This window comes from Tuber melanosporum, assembly GCF_000151645.1.
Source record: "Tuber melanosporum whole genome shotgun sequence assembly, scaffold_103, strain Mel28".
Classification (NCBI taxonomy): Eukaryota; Fungi; Ascomycota; class Pezizomycetes; order Pezizales; family Tuberaceae; genus Tuber; species Tuber melanosporum.
This window is the reverse complement of record NW_003298759.1, coordinates 82,258-92,473: the sequence shown is the minus strand read 5'-3', so window position 1 is coordinate 92,473 and position 10,216 is coordinate 82,258. Positions and strand designations below refer to the sequence as shown.

The 10,216-nt window shown below is 46.4% G+C and overlaps 1 protein-coding gene; it reads right to left on the bottom strand.

Moving 5' to 3' along the window:
• Window positions 1-6,758: 6,758 nt before the first annotated feature.
• Window positions 6,759-8,559, bottom strand: GSTUM_00000180001 (uncharacterized protein; the record flags this gene model as incomplete). XM_002835322.2 has 6 exons in its annotated part: window positions 6,759-7,197; window positions 7,260-7,295; window positions 7,371-7,519; window positions 7,582-7,666; window positions 7,720-8,030; window positions 8,097-8,559. The coding sequence occupies 6 exons, from the start codon at window positions 8,557-8,559 to the stop codon at window positions 7,102-7,104; spliced, it is 1,140 nt and encodes a 379-aa protein (XP_002835368.1). The 3' UTR covers window positions 6,759-7,101.
• Window positions 8,560-10,216: the final 1,657 nt, after the last annotated feature.

Below are 10,216 nucleotides of genomic sequence, written 5' to 3'. Positions count from 1 at the left end.
ATCCTTTCCGGAAATAATCTATCCTGTTTTGTGGATTGGTAGAAGTGCCGTAGGGGGCCCCAAACACAAGATGTCAATATACAGTAAATTAATTACAACTTCATTATTTTCTCGCCGGATAATGGATAAAAAAAATCGCCAAAGCCCCCCAAGGTAGGCAGTGAGTTTTTTCTAGGTGGTGTCAACACCTGCACCGGCACTCTTACCTGATAGCCAATATTCCGCAATCCACGTCTCACCTACAATGTTGGGAAAGCTCACACCTCATAAAGCCGAATGACCAACTTGGTCCCATTGCATCCCATCAGCTCTCTTCCCCTCCTATCCCCCGGCTCAAGCTAACCTAAAACATCCATACAGATAGGCTTTTTTCTTTGAAAAAAAAGAGAGGGAGGGATTATTCGGATCCGCGAGCACACTGTAGTAATCGTCCCTCCTCCTTGCCCGTCGACCTAGGCGGTGTCGAGCTCGCCCCTGGGTTTTCAGCAGCGGCCGAGATATCATGATGGCAAAATCGAACGCTTGCGCAGAAACCTGGGGTTGGAGCTCTTGTGACGGAGGAGTATATCAGTCAACGACTGACTTGCGCAGCGGTGGGGAGAAAATAAAGGACTATGTGGGGGCTGTGGTAGTAGAACGTGCGCAAAGGCATAAGGTAAGGAAAAAACAACTTCGCTCTCTCTTCTCTAAACTAACGGTAAAGACAGGTGTATAAGTAAAACATAAACAATGTATCCTCATCATTCCATGAATCACCACACCTATCCGTATCTCTCCAGGCATGCTACCCTTTTCTCCATACACTCCCGTGATAACAAAGGAAAGACATGTCCGGAGAATCTCCTGTCAATCTCTCAACCTCCACACCAATCCATTGAACTTCTGAACTCTCCGCCAGACTCCCGAAACCTCCACAATCTATCTCAATCGACTAACAGCGATCTAAAAGCTTCAATAGGAGCTGCTGAGCCCCCATAATAATCTACCATACTCCCGAACTAGTATCAGTCTGTCACTCCCGAAACCTCCACAATCCACTGCAATAATTCGACGCCCGTCTAGAACATTCAATAGTTTTAGCTTTAGCTTGAAAGCCAGAGGAATACCTTGTTTGAACTGGGTATGGCTGAGATCTTCTGATGGTGACCCAGCCAATAAACGTTCCTAATCCCGAGCATCTGGGGAGATTTTACATAAATATGTGGCGTTATAATCCTTCTCGGTGCGGTGGAAGGCGGTGTCGACCGTATCTCGGCCGACACAAACGGGGGGGGACAGTACTAGTAGCATGTCCTCGCCAACATCTTTGATACCATACATACACACCTCTACCTAACCAGTAAGAAATGATACAATCCTATAATACTCCCCTTTGTCTCATCAAACAACAATAAAAATTAAGGTATAAAAATATGCGTTCAAAGAAAAAGACTCCTACCCCAGTCCCCGCACCCTCCAATCGAGATATTATTACTACTGCCAATACAGCATAGATGAGGTTTTGCCATTAGGTTTCTTGCTCACCTCCCGGCTTCCTCAGCTACATTTTTGATGGAAGGGCAAAGTTCAGCCATCAGATCCTCTATCCCCCTCCTCCCCATCCTGGCTTGAGGTTTCACCCGCTTTGGAGGTACCACCACCACCGGGGGATGGAGCGATCCAGAGATGTCGGGTGAACCGTTCCTGGTGGGTTCTGGATTTGTGGCTTGTTCGTGGGGCTCAGGCGCAGGGGAACCGTGATCCTCGATATCGTCTGTTTTTCCCTCGGGAGACCGACTTAATCGCTTTCTGACGTTGGAATTGAATTTTGCGGTCGCCGGGAGTTTCCAGGTGGTGAGCAGTATCACCGGCACAAGTGATGAGATAGTTAAAGAGCCCGCAGTGAGCCAGAAATCAGATGGGGATATGGGACCCTCTGCTGATTCCGTCCTGTTAGCCGATACGCTCCTGAAAGCTGTGAAGTGGAACTTGATCCCTGGCATTGTCTTCCTTAGATCTGAATGTCGCTATAGTATCTTCGGATATCACTTAGCAAATCTGTTTGTGTCAATAAGAGGCAAAATGGGATAGCTCACAGTTATCAAATATCATATATCGTGCCTGGTGCACTAGTATCTTCCCTATATCATCTCTCTCCTATTCCTCCCCCCCCTCGTCTCTTACGACGTCTCTGCGGTCAGAGTCATGAACTCCCAGGCGTATGAAATCCAAGAGTCCGACGCTCTCGCTTTCCGGGCCCAATGATGTGTTACTGCTTGATTTCCCGAAATATGGAAATTAGACGAAAAGGGTGAACCTATCTTTCGATGAACCCGACTGGGACGACTCCGATGGTTCCTTGAAAGGTATCCATAACGGGATACCCGTTCTAAAACCTTCACGACCAGGCAACGCTATAACTCTGTTTGAATGTGTCTCTCGAAAGCAGTTGGATTTGGAAGGCCGAATTTTTCCGCCATCAAATTTAGCAGATTTTTATCCTACTTCTAGTAAGCGATTGTTTTGGGGATAAAATTACAACTACACCACACGGTAGCTTACTCTTGTGTCATAACACTGGGGAAAGTCTCTTAAGAAAAAAGCGCCCTCAGGCGTTAGCGTGACACTTGAAAAGCGGGTGATTGGTGTTGAAGGTTCTAGATGGATGTTGATTGATCAGGGTTGATTGTGGAAGTTGTGAGAGTTCGACGGAGAGTTCAGGAGTTCGGTAGGTCAGTGTGGGGGTTCAGAGATTGACGGTGAATTTTCTATAGTTGTCTTTCCTTTGTTATTACGGGAGTGTACGGAGGCATGGGCAACATGCATAGAGAGTTAGTGACAGGTGTAGCGATCCATGGAGGGATCAGGATTCATTGTTTATGCTATATTTATTCTGCTGTCTTTACCGTTAGATTAGAGAGCAGAGAGACGAACGAAGCTATTATTCTTACGTCTCACTCTTGACCACGCACTGCTATCATCCCCCACATAGCCACTTAGTCTTTCCTCCACCGCTGCGCTATCGATCCTCCACAGGTATTCCTATTAATAATTGGGTGGTGTTGCGCTCCAGTCCTCTGAATTCAACGTCAGAATTACGAGTACAGTACCTGGGGTGATTATTTTCCCCATAGATTGCTGAGATTATTACAGGGGTAAAAAAAATCTATGGATCACACAACCAAATGCTCCAGTTTTTAAGATCCATGGTTCGGAGGACGTTTGGGGTTTTAGAAGCGCCACAAACCTACCGCAAAGCATTAGTTTCGCCATGCCCAACCTGGCCCTGCAGTGGAAGAGAGCTCGGATGAGTAGCCGCAGTCGAGAGGTCATCTACTACGGTACGCGGGCACCCGGTACCCGAATCCATCCAATTCTAATCAAAAAGTCCCAATGTTTTCACATTAGTATAAATACCATAATATCGGGGGGGGGGAAGTTCGAAAGTTTCAGATCAAGCAAGTGCTCTGAGTACATATTGGTGACCAAAACTAGTATCTTATTGTCCGTTGGAAAGTGGGTCACTCTTGATATATTTAAAGAGCAAGAATGTTGAACGTTCAAGGATATTCCCACCCGAAATAGGGGCGATGAGGTACCGTACTGCACAGTATGATAACCGTACGGTTTCGTGGCAAAAATGATCGCCGCCGTGCTTAACAACCGGGCTCCCACCCTTACTGCTTCTCAGGATCAACCACCATGTAACGTCAGAATGCGTATCTCCTGAGCCAGCAAGACCTTGAAATGCTATTCGTCCTTAGTGAGTTCCTGAGACAGAGGTTGGGCAGCAGCTTATATATGCCCCTGTATACTAAACAACCATAGCCAGGCATCCCAAGCTGCCCGTCCGGCCATAGTTTTGAAAACCCTGAGTCAGTCCGGTCGAAATTATCCACAGCCGCCAAAACCCAGAAGTGCCGAAGAAACCACCCGGTCGAATCCTGCAGCAACCTAAGTCAGAGCCCCAAGTGCCCAGGTACGGCCACCAGATGCCCGGGCCAGGCCGGGCTTCAATTTCGAAATGCCGCTTTCCTATAATCCGGCCAGGCCGTCCCTGAAATATCCTGGGACCGCCCTGCCGTACCCAATGCCTGACGGTCTGGCCGCTTGTGTTCCCTGTCTGGTCCACATCCCCTCCACTAGCTTCCCTACTTCGGTTTTCTTCCCAAATCACACCATATCCAGCGATTCTCTCCCGACCTCGCTAGACCTTATTTTAACTTTTTCTATTGTACCTCTCTCTAGCACTGGCTTTTGCTAATGTGCTGATATAACTCACTATCCTCTTAATTGAGTTTATTTAACGCCTCCTCACTTGCCAACAGTACCGAATAGAAACCGACAAAGTGGAAAGCAGTAACTCCGGATGTACCGTATCCACTTGTCTTTCAAGATTAGATCCTGTTGTAATTCTGGTTTGAAGTTGTACTTCTTGCTTGATTGATGCTCTATCAGGGGGCTATTGGACCCTATTCATGCTGCAAGAGAGCACGCTAGAATCATCCACGACATGCGCTTCGCGCAAGAGAAAGAGAAAAATCAACGACAACGATACTACACAACGTAGTAGTAAAGGGAGGGGAGATGCGGGCGGGGAAACCAAACCAGTACTAAGATAGAGTTTCCAAGGAAATTCTACTGTAGTCAACCATGTAATGAGCTCAACTAGTAATGAGCTCATACCAAAAACATTCTGTCGTAGTCAATGACAAAACCGATGCATATTTGGAAGTCATATTACAACTGGTCGTGTGGCGAAACCAACCAAGTGAGCGCTGGTGATTCCTGACATTATTACATCAGGAAAGCCCTGGCAAAATAATTTACCTACAGGAGCAAATACAGAGCGACCTTTAGCCTCTCGAGGAATCCCCACTGGAGTGGCCCCGAACTGCCCCCTTATTGTGCTCGCCTTTTTACCCGCTTCTATGCACCGCCTAAGCTGACGCATTCCCTACAGTTTCGAAGTCCCAGGTCTGTTTGTTGTGATGCAGCGCCAACGGACGTTCTACTGAGACTCCTCCCTCCCTTCTTCCTTTCTTTTTTCTTTCTTTCTTTCTTTTCTCTCTGGGGGAACGGACCGGAGCCTACCCGAGCGGGCAACCTTGAAATGCACGATCCTCCCCGTTCCTGGTGCGTTGCCTCGTTGTTTTATTGTTTTATTTTTTGCTTGTTTTTTTTTGAGGGGGAGACCGATGTCAGTTTACCCCCTCTAAGCGTTAGTACGGTGAGCTCTTTTATAACCTCACGAGTGCATTCCATATCCTTAATCAACTTTCTCGTTTTTTCCCTCTCCTATTTTTAATTGTCACCTCCAAATTTTTATACAACTCTACTTCAGTCTTGCCATACATATTTTGTAAGCCCATCCAGACTTCCATTATCACGTCCTTGAGCTTTGTGTAAATTTCTTTGCGTTTAGGGGCAGAAGTTCCCTCTCGAACTCCTGCTGGTTTCTGACTGTCCGGAGTCCCTGCTTTCCCAAGGGACCCACCCCATCCCATCAGGCAAGTCCAAGTAGCCCCTTTCCTTTCCCCCGCAGACCCCCTTCCCGCACCGCGCTCCCCACACCACCAGGCCCCAACCCCTCTCCATCACTTACCAGCGAACTGGGACCGCGGATGTTGACAATTTGTAGTCTGGTGCAGGAAATATTATAAAAGAAGGTAAATAGAGATAGCTCTGAAAGATCAGAGAGATGTGAGATAAGCGAGTAGAAACAGAACTTCTGGCATGGGTTACTATAGCATTTATTGAGTTGTGAAAAAGGTGGTAATCAGAGAAACTACTTTCCTTCTTCCCCTCCAATCTCTTCCCAACCCCCCCCCCCTCCCGCCTCGTCTCCTGATGGCCGACTAAACCAGAGCTTTTTCTCGGACACAAGTTCACCTGCCCATGCTCAGAGAACGCTTCGTGGTAAAACCATGCACTGCCAGCGGTACTCGAGAACTTAGTATGCCGGTCAACCAACCACTCCATCTGCATGCGAAAGGTTCATCTTCTACCCCCGAACCCCAGGCTGGTGGGTGCTCGATCTCTCACAGGACTTCCGATACTTGAGTAATAAATTGGGGGCGAGCCAACACGAACATGTTTCCATCGCCTTATATCCGCACATGTGACTTTCTCTTTGCAGGGGGTGAGGAGCGTAAAACTTGTCTGGTAGGACCACCTCAATAGACTCATTTATGGCGACTACCGTCTCGCTTTGTCGTTGTACACTGGTATTTCTTACCATTACCCGCCGCTCGGGCTTTGCCATCAGTCCCGATTTGACTCCAAGGGGCGAGCCAAGAATAGAAACAAAGAGAGAAGGGGTAACGATCCCGGTCAAAAGCAGTTGGTACTCTGCGACAAGCTCTTCTAAAAGCGCAAGGGTTCCATTGCTCAATAAGGGCCTGGGGGGAACCCTCCCTTTACAGATACGTTGCGGTACAGCCTAGGTACCTGATCTGTTTGTTATATTTGCTCAAATCCAGCTGGGCAAGGGGAAATAAAGTTCCCCCAGGGCCATATTTTCCGGGGACACACACTGCTACTGGAATTCTAGTGATTCGCCATACCAATGTCTTATGCCTAGCCCTTTTGCAATCCTGGATCTCCTGCGTATATAAAGGTGCTTGTATCGCGAGTGATATTGTATGAGAGCGTTGCTCAACCTTGTGCGACCGGAACGTGTTCCGCAAAATTACTGCCTAAGACTATCTAGAATTCTCATGCTAGTAATACGCTGTTGGTGATAACTTCCTTAAATTTGTTAATATATTTGATTGAGAAAAAAAGAAAGCAGGGTGGCCGGAACAACCATCCTCGCTATATTTGCTTGCACTATATCAGGAAAATCGCTATCAGAAAGTTCGCACTCCAGGTCCAAAAAAAAAAACCTAACCTTTTGAATGCGCTCTTCAGCCCATATCCTGACACCTATACAAAATAGTAACTGATGAGTGCCCATTCGGAGACCCCCATGCTCCCCAGAACAACCACCCTTATATAAATGGGGAAAAATATACCACGGAAAGGGCTGACAACCAAACCACACCGCGCCCGCTTAATTCAAATAGAAAAACATCTCACCCAAGATGCCAACCACATCAAATACCTAACTCGGGTATTATTTCATTCAGCCCAATCATCATCCTCAACATCCTCCTCCTCCTTCTCCGCGAGGTAGTTTTTTTGCTTGACAATATCGTGCTCACTCCCCCCTCCCCACTACTCCCCACTATTAGTAGATTTTCGAGTCAATCCAGAGAGTCGAGGTGTAGAAGCCTTACATTAGGTAAAATTGCGCCAAGCAAGATCTTTGGTACCTATTTTAAGAAGAAATATTAAGTCAGTGGATTTCTGTTTCAATACAATGGCTTGGAGAAAAGACTATGACACACCACAAACCACTTATCTAGCTGGTTTTCTATATCGAATTCAATTGGCAACACATCAACGAACTTCCCGAGGTCACTATCGTTCTCTAATCCCGTCAATAGCTCTTCTGCACCGTAATCGTTTCCGATGCGTGAGAATTGGAATGATACAGCTATCGACTGATTGTAAGTATCCGAGCCAAAGTATATCATCAAAATGCCATGACCGACTCACCGTCGAACCCTTTGCCTGCTTTTTCACGCTCATTCACGCAGTCTCGAATAACCTTTTTCAGAAGGCCTTTCTTCTCGCCCTCAACCTGTTTTTAGATGGTTATTATATAGCCTTAGAAATGCAACGAGGGAGGCATACCATGCCATCGGTAACAATTAGGACTAATAATGGCCTGACCTGGTTCTGATTTTTAGTTGCAAATACATCCAGAATCTTTCTCTTAAGTTCCGTTCCTATCCTTGTCACTCCTCCATATATGTGCTGACTCAGGTATTCTTGCGACGACTCCCCGGTCCAGTCCTTTTTCCCTCCGGGACCGTTCATGAAGCGCATAGCAAGGATTCCCGATTTCTTTGCCATCGAATAGATTTCTGTGATGTTGTCGATATATTTTACTAAGGTTTCCTTCCTCTTGCCCCCTTCCTCGTCAATCATAGAGTCGGAGTCATCTATCCATCCATCCAACGATGAGAAAAAAACAATCCTAAAAAATGTAAGCCAGTACTGGAACATACCGATTAAGATGGCTACATCATAAAGCGTTATCACAGTGAGCTCTTTTGCAACCTCACGACTGCATCCCATATCCTTAATCAACTTTCTCGCCATTTCCTCTCCCCTTTTAATTGGCACCTCTAGCCTTTCATTCAATTCCATTTCCGTCTTGCCATACATATTTTGCAAGCTCGGTCGAACCTCCACTATAACATCCTTGAGCTTTGCATAAATCTCTTGGTAGTCAGGGATAGAATATCCCTCTGGGCATTCTGCTGCTGAATTTGCCACCGGATTTTTTTCGACTGCTGGTTTCTGACCTTCCGTAACCTCTCCTTTTCCACGGGAACCACGTCTCCCGCCAGGCATGGCCGAGTAGCTCTCCTCGTCCCCCGAGCTAGACACCTGGCCGACCTCCGCACTCCCATGCTCTGAAACCACCTTGGCATTGCCCCGCCTAAACGGAGTTGTAAATGTTGACATTTTGTAATCTAGTTGTAAAACAAATTCTAAGAGAAGGGAGCCAGAAGTGGATCCTAGGGGGGTGAGGGGGTAGAATGGGGACTCCCGGCGGTGGTTGCTAAGGAAGAAAATTGCTATCTTCTTTCTTCCCAATCCCTCCTACTTACCCCCTTTCCACCCACCCCGTCTCTCCATTATTAATCCGCGATTGGCTCCGGGAGAGCACACCGGCTCGCTCGCTCATGCGCAGGGAAAGTCCCGTGATAGATACACGCACAGCCAGCGGTTCTCGGGTATTCAGCCACTCGTTCGTAGCCCACCTGCATGCATAAGGCTCTCCGTTAGATTGAAAATCTCTCCAGCCCCCCAAGCCTAATATTGGCTAGAATTTGGTGAGTGTACTCGTTGGATGGGCTAATCTTGGCGGTTTTTCGTTAATTCTTGGCCCTTTTTTTTTGGAGGGGGAAAACAGTCAGGCCAACGCAAATTCAGACCCTAGAATCTTCATGAAATTCTGCTCTCTTATTGGCTGAGTGACCCAGGAACCAATGAAAACCAGTTCGCACGACTTACCCTTAACACTCAGTATTCAGGCATAAGGGCTAAACAACTGCATAGGCATTTATATTTCTATGATATTTCTAATTACGGGACATGTGACTCTCACCCGCTGTAAGAGGACCATCTGATAAACTCATATACTCGAGTAGACGACTTAAAGCACTGCTACCAGTTCAACATAACTCTACAGCTCAACACAACTGTTCTCGGCTCAACATAATTTTTTTTATGGCTCAACACAGCTTTTTTGTTACCAAGTCTTTATATATATTCACAACACAAGAAATTCCAATTTACATTTATTTTTTGAATTTTGACTTGTTTCTCAATACTCATTACTATAAGCTTTGATATTTTCTTTGTATAGCTATAATATTTTACCTACCTTTCTTATACAATTTCATCTCAGTCAGGTGTGGATTACACTGCTCTTACTCTATCTGTTTCTTTAGATTCTTAGCTCATCGCAGCTGTTTCTCATCCTTTTCCATCCAGCTGTCCAGTTACTTTGAACTGCAATGTTATTAAGTGCTAAAGTTATATTAATCTACCAGTCTTAGGCTATCTGGAACTATAAATTGATAGAGAATTGTAAAGTTTCTTTTCAAGAATACACTGAGCTACAAAAAATGTAGAGCTTGTCATACAAGGTTAAGCCACACGAAAGTTATGTTGAGCCACAAAACGGTTATGTCGAGCCACAGGTCACTGGCATGTTGAGCTGGGAGGCACTCTGGAAGAGTGTCCTAGGTTGCGAGAGAGCGAGCAGCCATGGCTGTGACTAGCTGGTTGTGACAGCTAGCCACAACCATGGAACGAGTACCTTCCAACTACCAAGTGGGATTGCATATCCATCACTTATACTCGTTGTGCTGTACGGTAGTCGCTGGCTTATAAGGCTCTTGTGAATTTTGAAGTTAATGTCTCGTGTTTTCCAGCCTAAAATCTAAGTGACTATTTACTAGCCATTAAGTTTTGAGCGATGCATGGTGCGTTTGAATCATCCTTCATTCGCCCCCCAACTTTCTCTAGCGTGGCTGGCAGGAGAACCCTCTTGGCCCGCTCGCCGACAGTGAACATTCAGCCCGCTTCTCGTGCTGCAAGTCCGGCGCTTGCG